At 48.9% G+C, this 15,154-nt stretch overlaps 1 protein-coding gene across 12 annotated transcripts in view; it reads left to right on the top strand.

Annotated features, from left to right (window-relative positions):
- Positions 1–12,593, top strand: part of ICA1 (islet cell autoantigen 1) — a 159,662-nt gene extending 147,069 nt beyond the window's left edge. For 10 of the 12 annotated variants that reach the window (XM_061164972.1, XM_061164971.1, XM_061164976.1 and 7 more), the window contains 2 exons: positions 10,080–10,166; positions 12,316–12,593. In XM_061164972.1, the coding sequence (XP_061020955.1) occupies positions 10,080–10,166; positions 12,316–12,437 (209 nt within the window). In that variant the 3' untranslated portion in view covers positions 12,438–12,593. The remainder of the gene's footprint in view (positions 1–10,079; positions 10,167–12,315) is intronic. The other 2 variants (XM_061164973.1, XM_061164978.1) reach the window with 1 other exon arrangement.
- Positions 12,594–15,154: the final 2,561 nt, after the last annotated feature.

The raw sequence follows: 15,154 nt of genomic DNA, 5'->3' as shown, positions 1-15,154 counted from the left end.
AAAATCTCTCCTCTTTTTTATGAAATACGTGTTTCCTTTCATCTTCCTTTTTGAGTCCTATTTTGTAGCCATCTCGTTTATTCTCAGTAATGAGGTTAGAGATGAGAGGGATAACTGCAATCCAAAACTACTTCTCTGCCCCGAGTCTCACCCCAGTTTCACCACCTCTTTTGCTGGAACCCCAGATGAACAAGGTTGCCAAAGACCAGGTTTCACCCCCACCCACCTGTGGTGGAGGCGCTAACAAGGCGTGGGAGAGTCGGGAGAAGCAGAGCCGGAACGGGATCCACAGCTCAAAGCCCAGGGCTGGGCTGCTGGAGACCCTCCAGCCTTGCTGCAGGATGAAGCCCCCGGAGCCCCCAGCTTTGGAGACACCTGGGAGCCTGCTGCCGCCAGGAGCCGCGTGGCAGTGCTGCGCCTTAGCTGGGGTGGCTGAGCATCACTCTCTCATGGGCACCTCGGGCTGACAGTGAGAACTCAGAGCTTCACATCCTCTTCCTGAGCGGGTGGAGCAAGACCTCAGCTCAGGCCCAGAGCACTGTCCCCGGAACTCTGCCCAAGAGCTGAGACAGGAGCAGCAGCCATGGGCTTGGAGCTTCAGACTCGCCCCACGACCAGGAGAAAGGCCCGCAGCCACACTTGGGGCGGAGGAGGGAGTTGGTCACATGGCACAAGAGATGCAAGCTGGCACGACGGAAAGAGAAAGACGTACTTTAAAGGGAAGCCATTTATGTCTCAGGCAAACAGTTTCACTGGAGGTTGCCGCCCTAGTAGCACTGCAGCAAGATTCTTGTTTGTCCAGCAAAGATGTATTCAGTCCTCTGGGTGCCAGGCACCGGGGAGTCACCGGAGAACAAAACAGGCAAGGCTTCTGCCTTCGGGAGCTCACATTCTAATGGAGAGGAGATAACTGTGGTGCTGGAGAAGACTCTTTAAAGTCCCTTGAACAACAAGGAGATCAAACCAGTCAATCCTGAAGGAAATCAACTCTGAATATTCATTAGAAGGACTGACGCTGAATGTCCAACACTTCGGTCACCTGATGTGAAGAGCCACCTCGTTAGAAAAGACCCTGATGTTGGGAAAGGTTGAGGGCAGAAGGAGAAGGGGATGACAGAGGATGAGATGGTTGGATAGCATCATTGACTCAGTGGATATGAGTTTGAGCAAACTCCTAGAGATAGTGAAGGACAGGGAAGCCTGGCGTGCTGCAGTCCATGAGGTTGCAAAGAGTCGGACCTGAATGAGCGACTGAGCAACAGCAACAAAACATAATGAAAAAGCAAATCACATTGTAGGTTAGAAAGTTACCAATGATATGGAGAAAAGGAAAAGCAGAGCCAGAGTTATTGTTGGGGGAATGGCAGAGCAGGTCAGGGAGAGAACTAAATGGGACCCTTACTGAGAAGATGAGATCTGAGCAGAGACTCGCAGGAGGCCAGAGAATTAGCCATGTGAAGATCTAGGCAGGGAAACCCCTGTGCCCAAAGGGAGGATGTGCCTGATACAATTGAGGGTCTGCAGGAGGAGCACTGTGTTGGAGTGAGAAGGAGAAGTGCTCAGAAAGGAGATGGGCTGGGTCATATAGGCCTTGTAGCCGTTGGAAGAACTTAGGAACCATCATAGCATCTTGGACCAAGGATGGACAAGATCTGGTTTACCATTTACAAGACCCCTTCTGGATGCCAAAAGTTTCATTTCCTCTGCTGAGGTTCTGTCAGGATCAATGTTAAAGGAGTTATTTTGTAACCTCTGAGTTATCCTGTTTCCTTTGCATGTGTGTGTGTGCACATGTGCACCCACGCACACACACTTAGTCACTCAGCTGTGTCCAACTCTTTGCGACCCTATGGACTGTAGCCCACGAGATTCCTCTGTCCATGGGATTCTCCAGGCAAAAACATTGGAGTGGGTTGCCATTTCCTTCTTCAGAGGATCTTCCTGAACCAGACATCAAACCCACATCTCCTGCATTGGCAGGTGGATTCTTTACCACTGAGCCACCAGGGAAGCCCCAGTATTAGGTATTAGACTTACTAAATAATTCTCAGGAGAGACTCAAGTCATCTGAAGGAGCTTTCTACTTTTCCACAGATGTTGTCTTCTTATCCCTGGGTTAGCCCCCACTTCAGAGACACTGAGGTCTAAAACTGATTTCCTTTATCACGGTAAAATAACAAGAACTAGCTCTCCATATGGCACGTGCAGTGGGTCAAGCACTGCCCCATGTGCTTTACGTGTGTTATTTCATCCTCTCCACACCCTTCCCAGACAGGCAGGCAGGCAAGCCCTGGTGTCATCTCCAACCTGCAGCCTGGGAAACAGAGAAACAGGGAGTAAGTAATTTGCCCCAGATTAGACCTCTGGTAGGAAGCAGGTCGGATTGTGGGCCTGAGCCCCTAGACTCCAGAACTGACCCTTTTCACAAATCTGTGCTGTTGTCACCAAGTACCACATCTCTGATGGCAAACGTGATTCCCCGACGGGCTCCTTCAGGCCTTGCCTTGGGTGCTCCTAGAGGAGCCGGAGTTGCAATGACTGTAACCTTGGTCCTAGGCATCCTGGGTGCATACAGGGACCAGGGCAACCTGATGTGGAAGAGAGTCATGGAAGAGAGATGTGGGTGTGGGAAGGAAGGGTTGTGTCAACCATAAAAGTTGGGTGATGTTCCAGAATTTTGTTGTTCTTCAGTTGTTCAGTCACGTCCGACTCTTTTGTGACCCCATGGACTGTAGTCCGCCAGGCTCTTCTGTCCATGGAGTGGGTTGCTATTCCCTTCTCCAGGGGATCTTCCTGATCCAGGGATCAAACCCCTGTCTCCTGTGTCTCCTGCATTGAAGGCAGATTCTTGACCCACTGAGCCACTGGAGAAGCCTGATGTTCCAGAACAGAATATGTGCATTTGAGATCATCTCCACAGTCTTTGCCTGTGCCTGCGGTCGCCCCTCGTTGACTCTAGCACTGTCTTGCTTGGTCTGGCCACCACTGTTGTGGCTTTCTGTGAGGACCAGGTGGGGCTGCATCCCCGGGGTCCGAGGGTCCACAGGACGGAGGTGGGCAGCCGTCTGGACGCAGGCGCAGACCTCTAGGGATCTTTCCCCTCTATGCCCCCTCTGCACTGCCCCCTCCCTCATCCACCTTCACCTCCTCAGGCTTCTCCCCTTCTTTCTCTCCATTGTCCTCCGCCTCCCTCTCCTCTTTGGCCTCCCTTTGCCTTGGGGAAGCAGAAAGAAAAGGGGAGGGGTGGATTTCATAAGAGAACAATTATATCTTCCTTCCCCACCTACTTCGAGCTCTAGAAGAGCAAAACAAAGGAACTTACATTTAGGATCAAGTTGTGCTGAAAAATGTGAAGGAGTCCATTTTAGCGAGGCTTTCTAAGCATTTCTGAAGTTGTCAGCATGACAGGGGCCAGGGTTTTCTGTGTCATACGGGGAGGAGAAATTGCACCTTCCTGAGGTCTCTTCCAGTGAGGAGGAAGGGGCCACCCAGAGGCGTGCCTGAGGCAGAGACCGGGCCGGGCCTTCTTAGACATTCTTCTCCATTCCCACCAGCATCAAGATTTAATTTAGAAACAGACGCTGATACTGAAAAGATAACCATCTGCTCAAAAGAAAGCCACCAGGACATCTTTTAATTTATGATCCTGCTGACCACAGTTAGGCATCTTGTTCCAGAATCTCACAAACATACAGCCCTTTATTCCTTCTAGATGTTCTTTTGTTTCAGCTAATCCTGAGGTGCTTTTGCCATCTGAATGGGTTTCCATTTAAAGCCAATGTCATGTCAAGCTTAGCCTTATCTCAGATTTGCCTTTCCTTGAGCAGAGCTCACCTCTTGCTGTCTCTGGCTTAGCCTGGCTCAGGCCTCAAATGGAATAATGTGAAAGAAAAGGCTGTGGGCTGCATTTAAAGATAATTTGAACAGAGAGCATGAGCCACTGGCGTTATTATTTGTTCCATCAAAGAAGCAGCACTTTCTAAACCTGTTAGGGCGCATCCCCAGGTGTTGGCTAAATTCTTGCAGAATTTAAGTGCCTCTGTTAGTCCATAGAAGGAATCTTGGTGACCATCTCCTCCACCCTCATTTTACACATGAAGGGTCCCAAAAGGGTCTCCTGACTTGCCAAGTTGTTGTGGTTTTATCCACCATCCACATAAGGTTTAAACTCCTCTGCTCCTGTTCAGTCACTAAGTCGTGTCAGACTCTTTTGCTTCCTGATGGACTGTAGCCCACCAGGCTCTTTTGTCCATGGGATTTCCCGGGCAAGAATACTGGAGTGGGTTGCCATTTCCTCCTCCGGGGGATCTTGCTCAACCAGAGATGAACCTGCGTCTCCTGCATTGGCAGGTGAATTCTTTACTACTGAGCCACCTGGAAAGCCTCAGCTTGGCATAAATAAACACAAGCTACACTAAACTCCTCATCTTGGCTGTCGAGGTCCCTTAGGGCCTGACCCGGTGTCATCACTGCCCATACCCCTCATGCCTTTACTGAGCATGGTTTAATGACATTGTTCTGCTGGGGACCATGTGTCATGTCTAACCTGGACTCCAGGGAGCCCAACTCTCCCCTCCCCCCAGAGCATTCCACCCACTTCACACTCGTGATGTTCTGCTTGGCTGACTCCTCATCCTTCAGGTGCTCATGTCCAGTATATCATCCAGGGATGCCCTCCGCAGTCAGTGTTGGCTATTTCTGCTCTCCATTCCCTTTATACCCAGTACTTAATCATTCCTCTCATTTCACCTCATTGTAAAATGGGTTGAATTTTCTGTCTTGCTTTACGTTGTCATGGGCAGGGCCCATGTTTGTATTGCTCCCTATCATATTTCCCATACATAGCTCAGTGCCTGGAATCGATGTTCCAAAAAGACATCTGGGTGGATGGGCTGATGGATGAGTGGATGGATGGCAGACAAGAAGGAAGGGAGAGATCAACTGACGCTGCATCACTAATTGAAGAGAAAAAGGTCTGAAGACAATCTTGGGTTGGTTCTCATGTGTGCTGAGTGATAGCAGAAATCCAGAATCATTGGATTTATGGAGCGCCTGCCCCTTAGCCTCTGTACGCCCTGGTCTCACCCACAAGCTCCCATTTTATCCATACAACAACCTAATGACGCAGGAATTTTTACCCGCCTTTTGCCAGTATAGAAACTGGGGCTCAGAGAAGGTGTGGACGGCAGGCTGGTGCCTGGCCACCATGGCCATGGTCTTCCCACATTCCCCGTCATGGCCAACCCTGTCCCAGAGCGCCCAGGGCTCTGCTCCTCAACCCAGCCTGGGCTTTGCCCTCCCAGCCAGTGAAATTACCCTCATGGTAAAGTGCTACACTGGGTGGTGTTACTTTGGCTTCACTTGCTGCTCTAGCTGGCCAGTATTATTTCTGGCTGATTTATATTTTCCCTTATGTCAGTGAAGGGGGCAGGATTGCTCCAATAAAATTTTATATGTGTTTCCTGCAGACGGGGAGCGCACAGTTGACATATCAAAGCGGCCAAGAACTAGGCTCATCAACTTGCCCCAGAGCTCTTAGTCTCATCTGCCCCCACCCTGCACCACCCCATCTCCTGACACAGTTTCTCTGAGGTGGGGAAGACAGCCTTCCAGCCACACCTTCCTGTTAAAAACGCCTCAGCCAACGAACACCAACTGAAGAGTGGATGGCAATTATAGGAATATTAGCAACACTGAGTTCTCTGTAAATAGCATTTTTTCCTGACAGAAGCCAAGACATTTGAAGTCTGGCTTGGCATTCCATCCATAATCACCCTAGTTGTACCCCTCCCCTAAAGAATTCCCAAAGCAATATGAGTGAGAGTGAAACTGCAGCTCAGCTTAGTATTTGCTTAAAACATACATATATGGGTTTCCCTGGTGGCTCAGTGGTAAAGAATTCACCTACCATTGCAGGAGACGTGGGTTCAGTCCCTGGGTTGGGAAAGATCCCCTGGAGAAGGAAATGGCAACCCACCGCAGTACTCTTGCTGGGAAAATCCAAAGGACAGAGAGCCTGGCAGGCAACCGTCCATGGGGTCGCAAAAGAGTCAGACATGACTTAGCAACTAAACAACAATGACAATATATACATACGTAGCTGGGGTCACAACGATAACATTTCCTCCCCTCATGTGCGAATAGTTGGGATTGTTCGATTTATGCTTAATAGGTGTTCTGAAGAGAAATTGTGGTTTGGCAAACTGGCTGTTTTCTGCTTCACATTGTGGGACCAAAGAACAATGACACCCTGTGTCTTTGGGAAACTCTGAGGTCTACTTTCCCCATCATCTATCATCTTCGTCCCCAAAGGGGCAGTGTCTTTATGCTCATCCTCCTCCGTGTCCTCTGCAGCAGAGAAGCCCCCAAGTCTGTAGATTCTCCATGTTGCCCTTATGGTTCCTGAGTGTTTAGGTGAGCAATATTCAGAACTCTATAGTTACAAAGGAAGCCAATTAGAAGACATTGTCTTTATAATAAAGACAAGGCTTCCCTTGTGGCTCAGCTGGTAAAGAATCCACCTGCAATGTGGGAGACCTGGGTTCGATCCCTGGGTTGGAAAGATCCCCTGGGGAAGGGATAAGCTACCCACTTCAGTATTCTGGCCTGGAGAATTCCATGAACTGTATAGTCCATGGGGTCACAAAGATTTTTGGAGAAGGAACTGGCAACCCACTTCAGTATTCTTGCCTGGAGACTCCCCATGGACAGAGGAGTCTGGCAAGCTACAGTCCTTGGGGTCACAAAGAGTCGGACACAACTGAAGCAGCTTAGCACAGTCTTTATAAAGGAGCCTGCCGTTAAAATCCTTTAAATGATAGGCTTTAAAATACAACTTGTGTTTCTGGGACTCTAAAAATATGACTTGATATACAGATGTTCTGTTTGTTTATAACCATTTGGGAATATACCCCTCATATACAGTGAGGGGGTCTGTGTTTTGACATGTGAATTTATTTCTGCTTCCTTGAGGAATGTGCTCTATCTTATACTCTGAAAAAAGACAATGATTGAACCTGACTCTCTTCCAGCATTCTCTGGAGCTCAATGTTGCGCATGTTTTTGGAATGGGAAGAATTATCTCGTGTTCCCACTGTATCAGCATTTAGAGATGGGGGAGGGGTGGCCTTCCACACCTCTCACGTTCCTTTTCTCTGCATCCATTTGGATTCTCTCTGGACGTGTGGGCCTCCCTGAACTGAGAGCGCTCAATGGGGTCAAGGAGCTTAAAGCTGTGGGAGCTGGGAGGTGGGTGCTCTCTGTTTCCGAGGAGGGCTTCGCTCCTTGTCCCAGCTCTGGCTTCAACAAGAGTGAACCTGATCCTGGCAGAGACGGTGGCCACGGCAGCTCCTTGGGAACCATCTAGGGCAGTGCCTCCCACACTACACTCGCATGAGGGTTGCTGAGGGTTTGCGGTTCCTTGGACTCCACCCGAGGGTTTCTGATTCAGTAGGTGACGTCCCAGCTGCTGGGGCAGGCACCACACTTTGAGAAGCCCTGCCCTAAGAGACAGGGGCCAGGCTGCTAGCATTGAGAAAAGGTTGTGTGAAGTTTCTGCCGAGCACAGGTGGATCTTGACCCTCAATGTCCAGGAGAGGTTTGTAGGGAAAAATGAAATTGACCCAGTTAGATGCTACCTAAATCTTTTAGCGTTATTTGGCACTCAACGAGACTGCAATTTTAACTTTCCACATTTACCACTATTTATGTGATTAGGGTTTGGAAGGAAAATGCCCACGGGCCAATTTTCTAGGAACCAGGGAGGTTATGTTACTCCTGGATTACACCAAATACTGGTCATTTTTTAAAAACGACTTTATTGAACTATAATTTACATACCATGATATTCACCCATTGTAGGGGAACAGTTCAAGGATTTCTGGTAAATTTATATTGTGTAACCATCACCACAGTCTAGTGGGAGAACATTTCCATCTTTCAAAAAAGTTCCCTTGAAATCTGGTGCTTTTTATTGTTCGTGAAATATGTTAATAACATGTTCAAGGACCATCCCAATGAATAGCAATACTTTTTAAACTCTCTGTACTTTTTCAATATTTTAAACCCAATAAATAGGTCACAGGCTGCCTGTTTCGTTTGTCCTTGGTTAGTCTTTGTAGGGTTTTCAATGTGCTCAGTGGTAAAGAATCCACCTGCCAATGCCAGAGCTGCAGGAGACTTGGGTTCGATCCCTGGGTCAGGATGAAACGGCAACCCACTCCAGTATTCTGGCCTGGGAAATCCCATGGACAAAGGAGCCTGGTAGCGCTACAGCCCATGAAGTTACAAAGAGTCAGACATGACTGAGCACACATGTACACAGTCTCTATTTGTATGCTGCTTGCCTAAAAAGAAATAATTCAACCAGCGAGTATTAGGGCATCTCCAGTGGCAAGCATTGCTTTGCCATCTCTCAAAATAATGTTTCATAAGTGTAGTTCTCATGATTGAAGAGTTCTTCGATGGTTATCTTAATTTCAACACTCGTCATGTGCCCAGGAAGTACCCTAAAGAATGTAAAGATGAATAATACATAGTCCCTGCCTTCAAGGGGCTCAGAACTCTAGGAGATGAGACAAAAGTACAAGCTAGTCAATATCAGTTCAGTTAAGTCACTCAGTCATGTCCAACTCTTTGCAACCCCATGGACTGCAGCACGACAGGCTAATCAATATACTATGCTTTTAAAGTGGGTCCCTTATTACAAATCTTAAGTATAGGGTAAACAAATAGTATTGCATCTTCTCATTTCTGTAGCATATGCCGAGTGAGTTTCTTGCCTCCGAAGTTGGTTTCACTGCCACAGCTGAACTCTACCATCAAACTCAGAGACAAAACTTTTTCTGTAGAAGACACTGTGAGCAGAGCATCCCAGTGAAAGGATATGGTTTTAACTATTTGGACCCCACAGTGATGCATCATCTGATGGTCTGTGTTTCACAGTGAGCATCACCAATGGGCTCAGTCCACACACACCTACCTGTACCACATTAGATATTATGGAGCACATTGAAGAAACACTTTCTTGTCTCTTGGAGAAGACAGGACTTACACATGAAGAATGACAGCAGATGTGCAAAGAAGTATATGGTAAAGTTCTAAATTAAATGAGTCATGCTGAGACATCTAGCATAGACAGTAAATGCTGGGGGGAACTAGGCTTGCTCCGCACCCCACAAAACAGGACTGCTGAACACCTCTTATTCATTAGCAGCAGGAAGAGCCCAAGGGGCCTTCAGAACATTGGGTTAGACAAGATCAATGCCATCATAAGTATATGGCATCAAGTTAAGGCAGACATTCTTCCCTCTCATATATTTGGACTGGGCTGCCAATTATCTGTATTAACTAAACTTCACAATTTAAATTAGCTGCATGGAAAATAAATGAACTGGATCATATTGGAAATAGAGAAGACCAGTTGTTCACTAATTCTGTCACTGCATTTAATGGTGCTCACTTTTTGGGACATGGACACAAATCATGCCCATTTGTGACAGAAAAACAAGGCACTTGATTTCCTAGGAATACTATTGATAATCTTTGGTGTGACCATGAAATGATATCAGTTGGTAAGAAAAATGGGTATAAAATCAAAAGCAAGAATGCTTTAACCTTAGCAATTTCTGATTTGCAGTCTTCCCCCTAATTTTCCATACTTTCAAGTTGGTGTTCCTTAGTCAGTCGTGTCCAACTCTTTGCCACCCCATGGACTGTAGCCCACCGGGTTTCCCTGTCTATGGAATTCTCCAGGCCAGAATACTGGAGTGGGTTTCCATTTCATTCTCCAGGGGATCTTCCCGACCCAGGGACCGAGCCCCAGTCTCCTGCATTGCAGGCAGATTCTTTACCATCTGAATCACCAGGGAAGCCTTTTTGAAGTGGGCAGGATTATACAAATCCACTCTCCCCTAAAACGTATTCCAGACATGAGGCACATGGAAGAAGGGTCGTGGCACACCAGCCTCCTCTCTCTTCGGAGGCCATCCTCAGAGCCGCGTGTGTGCCGCACATGGAACTTACCAGACAGTGTGGCTGCTCTTCCCTAAGATCTAACAACCTCTGGTTTTGAACATTAGGCTGGTCAGAGAGCAGTGTCAGCCCTTCTCCTCCATGGCCAGCACCAAAGGCAAGCAGTCCAAATGTCAAGTACCCTGCAGTGAAAGGTAATACATCATTCTCTCCCCCTTAAGTGACCGTCACCCTCCTTTCCAGCGACCTAACACTCTTTGCTTTATCTCTTTACTAATTTCCATTGGAGCACCTGGGATTCAGAGGCGGGGATACAAGGGCTGAGAGTTGTGCATGATCCTAGGAAACTAACATTTTAACTTTTTCCTGGCTTAAGGTCCTCATTCATAATTGGCTCTATCAGATCTAATGAGGAGGACTCAGACATCTGTCTGCATGTGACCGGGGGTTCCCCAAGACTGGATGAGAGCAGTAAGGGAGAAAACGGCCTCTGAGATTGGCGATCCTCAGCTGAAAATACCATTGCTTCCACCAGACAAAGCATTTGATTAATGCTTTTTGCAAAGAGCCAGGTGCCTTAGTTGTCAAAAAAGGGCCTTTCAAGCTTGTGAAATCTACTCTCTTTTGAGACAGAACATCTGCCTGAGGAAGATCTCATCTGTCTTTGCATCTCTCTTCCTTTGGTCATCACTTTCCCTGTGTTGACCACAGGACGTTAAAGGAAATGTCAGTTTTATTATCATCAGAAAGCATTCCCTTGATGTTCTTTTAGGTGTTGTGCAAATAGTTGCACCTGGTTTTCCCTCCCACAGTGGAGGTCTGGGGAATGTGAGGATTCCCCTTCCCCCAAGTATAATCACCTGGCTACTCACAGCTGGGCCACACCCACCATTGGAAAGCCCCCCTGGGGAGGGGCGAGGAGGGTCTAGTGTATTTCACTGGCTCTATCACTAAGATGTCTTGATACTCTCTATCAAGAACAGACTAATCCTCCAAAATCAGTCTTGCTCCATACAGTTTCTTTGTGTGACATCGTACAGGACTAAAGAAAGACAAGTTATAGCCCCTTAAAAAAAAAAAAATTTGTCTCCCCCACCCCCACCAAGCTAAATTGAGCTCTCTATAAAGTCTCAGCTTATCATATCAATAAACCAAGTGTTTTAGGGGCTCACTGCACGCTGTGAAATTAATGTTACGAAGTAACAGCTTGCATGTTACTAACTACTCTTGTTTGCAATCACTTATCTCTGTAATAGATGCATTGTTGTCTCATTATAAAGTAATATATTTACAAGAGACTGGAAAAACAATAAAGGGAGGGGAAATCAGAACTATAAAGGGATAAGTACACTGTCTTTAAGTGCCGTTTTAGTGAAAAGATCAAAGGCCCTGTGTATGTTGGAACAGTCCCATCAGTACTCACCATCACACTATTCATAGAAGCACTTTTAGCAACTTGTCCTACCAGTATTTTTTGAGATTCTTCTCAACCAGATGGCAAGCACATTCCTAGCTGCTTTTGGTTACAAGGATAACCTGTCAGACATTTTCTTCATGTTTTTGATGGTCCCACCTGTTGGAGAAAGAAAAAAAGCATAGGTCATCCAAGTCAATGAACTTAGATTCTCATGTGGAACAATTTATATAGAGAAGAGCCCCCAACTTCTTTGTAAATCTCTTGCATCAGGCACTCTTTTGAAAATGCCTTCCTCATCTGGAAAATAATTGGGGTCTGTCATCGTGGCATTCAAGAAGTTAGGGCAGGTGGTTCAGTATAAGAACACTTGAAGGCAGGACTCTATGGAGCATGGAAGGTGAGGGGCTCGGGGGCAATTTAGAGCCCAGTGGGGAACGGGAGGCCTGTCTAAGGCCCCCTTCCTCTGATGGGAGAGGGTTAAAGAAGGCTGAAAAGAGTAATCACCGTATTTCTCTTGACCCAGCAGATTTGAAGATTCCTCCAGGGGACGCTGGAAGGCACCTTACTTCCTGAGACATTCAGTCTGGTTTCTGAAATGAGCTATTTCCTGGTGGTGCTGAAGCACAGGGTCTGGGGTTTCAGGCAGCTCTGTGGGCTGTGGCCATCTGCTGGGTAGGGGTGCCGACTGGGGATTGACACAAGAGCTCACTGTTTGCGCAGATTTGTAAAGACCATGGTATAGAAATGTTACTCAGCCAACAGGCCAATAGTGGGGCATGGAATACCCTAACAAGGCTTAGAGACCAAAGGCAGCAGGGTTTGTCCGACTGAGCATCTTCCCTCTTGAAGGTGCTCCTGGCCCTGAAGCCTGGCAGAGGTGGGATTTAGCAAGGTGGCTGGGCTGATGTGTCCTCTTCTCTCCCCAGAGCCTGCCAAGGCCTCCTCGGACCTGACTGCCTGGTTCAGCCTTTTTGCTGATCTCGACCCACTATCAAATCCTGATGCTGTTGGGAAAACTGATAAAGAACATGAATTGCTCAATGCGTGAGCCTGCTTCCTCCGTCTGGGAGGAAGCCCACAAGTGGCTCCAGATCAACACGCCGGGGGGCTCACGGATGTAGGAAGTGATCAGTATGCTGTTTTAATATTTACGTGCCATTTTAATAAAATGAAAGGGTCAGAGGCCCTGTTTATATTGGTAGAATTATTTACTCTTATTTGGCATAAAGGGTGTCAGTGTGTTCTCTACGTGGTCCTGACAGTACCGGATGGTCTAGGAGCTGTGTCCAGGCCCGTCAGCTGACAACTCCATCTGCTGACTGCTGCGGTGTCACCAGGTTGCTACAAGGTCCAAGTTCACATCATCAATCTACTTTGAGTTCGGTTGAAAGAAGGTGTCCTCCAGCCTCAGAGGCAGTGGGAGTCTTAGGAGGCTTAAGTACCTCCTTTTGTACCCCTGGCCCATGTCCCTCTTAGAGGGGGGCTGCAGGGAGCCTCCCTCTTCCTGCCCAGCCACCTTCCAGCGAGCTACAGGTGACGCTCTGGCCAACCCAAGACTCCCCCGCCCCTGCCTCCTGGACCGCGGGTTCTCTCATGGGCAGAGGGACTGAGCTGGTCAGCGCTGCACAAACCGGTCTGTGGAAACCAGCCATGTCTGCAGATCTCAGCTTTCCAGCCCTCTCCTTCGCTGGAATTCAAAAGCATGTATTTCTAGAGCCCCGTGTGACATTAACTGTTTTTTTTTTTTTAATTAAATGGAAAAGATATTTGACACACAAAGTTAATGAGTCTGTTGGGGGGCTGGGGGGGCTGGGGGGGATTTCTATGAGGTGGGGGGCTGGAGAGAGAGGAAAGAGACAGGTCCCACCTGCATGAAACTGCCAATATGACCCAGACCTCCCCCAGATAGTGCAGTGGAGGCAGCAGGGTGGACACTTGGCTTACAGGGGAGATTAGCAGTTTTGCACGTGGGCACAAAACCCTGAATATTCAGAGGACTGAAGCTGAAGTTCCAATGCTTTGGCCACCTGATGCGAAGAGTTGATTCACTGGAAAAGACCCTGATACTGGGAAAGATTGAGGGCAAAAGGAGAAGAGGGTGGCAGAAGAAGAGCTGCTTGGGTGGCATCACGAACTCCATGGAAAGGAGTTTGAGCAGACTCTGGGAGATAGTGAAAGACAGGGAAGCCTGGCTACTGCAGTCCATGGGGTTGCAAAGGGTTGGATGCCACTGAACAACAACCCAAAAGCGACTCAGATAGGCCCATCCTAGTGAGAGGCTCCAGGCCTAGGGCCTGCCTTCCCTCCCAGGGCCCAGGTGAGGTGCGGAGTCCACACACGTGCGCAGAAGCCAGCCCGCTGGTGCGCCGGCCCGCGTCGGGGGTGGGGTCCGGGGCCAGCCCCGGGCGGTTCTCAGAGCTCAGCCTGGCCGGGGGGCGTCCTCGGTCCCGGGGCCGCGTCTCCAAGAGCACCGAGACGCCAGACCTCTCCGCCCCGGGGTGCGCGGCCCCAGTGGCAGCCCCAGCGGAACGGCCCGGAATCCGGGCCGCGGGCAGCCCTGCCTCCTTGGCTGGAGAAGACGCAGGTAAGACGGCGTCCGGCCCTTGGCGCGAGAGCGGTGGGTCCCACTCCGCTCGCCTATTGGGCCAGACCAGCACGGCCGGCCATCGCTTTTGTTAGAATTTAGCAGATTCCTCAGCCACACACAGACACACACACACAGACACACACACACACACAGACACACACACACGCACGCGCGCACACACACGCGCGCGCTCGCTGGACCCCTCGGACCCTCTCCTCTCTAGGACTGTGCGTTCGCTGCCCACTGGACCCGGGAGGCCCCATCTCCTTGCCCTCAGCAGCCTTCACGATGCTACCCGCCCCTTTTCCTTTGAGGAATTGCTTAGCTCCTCTCTCGCCCTGGCCTCCCGTCTCAGAAGACCTGTGCCTCAGTCTGCCACCGGGTGTTGCCACCCCACAAGACGACGGAGGCTCTGATCTCCCTAAATCGTCTCTTGTCTCCCCAGTAATCACCCCTCTGGAGTCACCTTGTAAGCCCGGGAACTAATGATTGCTGAGGGAAGCTGCCTTGCGTGGAATGTCGATTACGGCCTCCTGGGTTCGTCCTGGGTCCCATTTGTTTGCAGCTGTAAAGAGTTAACGCGGGAGGGCCTGACCACCTCATCCAGTCTAGTGGCCCAGGGAGCTCGGTTGTCCAGGAACCCAACGGTTGCAGCGGTTCTTTTCTGTTGAATGGATCACTGTAAATACTAACAGGTTGCATTTTTAAAGTTTGATCCGTGGGTGACGGGGAGAGGAGGATTGTGGTCATTGGACAGGCTTTGCTACAATTAAAAAAAAAAAAAAAGCAGTTTTATCCCTGGATTTTTACATTTTTGCTAAAAAAAACAAAAACAAAAAACCCTCATTCTCTTTTCTGTCTGCAGTCCACTTGGCCAGGTTCTTGATCCCTCTTGATAGGTGTGTTTTGATCCAGGCTCACACAAAGCCCCTTCGACCACCTCTCCAGTCTAAGGAGAAGCAGCTGCTGTCTAATTCTCTTTTAAGTGGCCCGTGTGTGGCCCTGCCCCGGGGCTTCCTCCAGGGTCTGCCTCAGGCCGGGCTGTCTCTGTCTAGAAGTTGAAAGCACCTCCCCTCTTCATGCCCTGGTCGTGCTTCTCCTTAATTTTCATCCTCTGTCGTGAGGCTGCTCTGAACCCTCAGGGACACCAGAGAACACCTGGTTCTTGGGAACTTCCC

The sequence above is a fragment of the Dama dama genome, chromosome 18 (genome assembly GCF_033118175.1).
Source record: "Dama dama isolate Ldn47 chromosome 18, ASM3311817v1, whole genome shotgun sequence".
Taxonomy (NCBI): Eukaryota; Metazoa; Chordata; class Mammalia; order Artiodactyla; family Cervidae; genus Dama; species Dama dama.
This window is presented reverse-complemented; position numbering and strand designations above follow the sequence as displayed.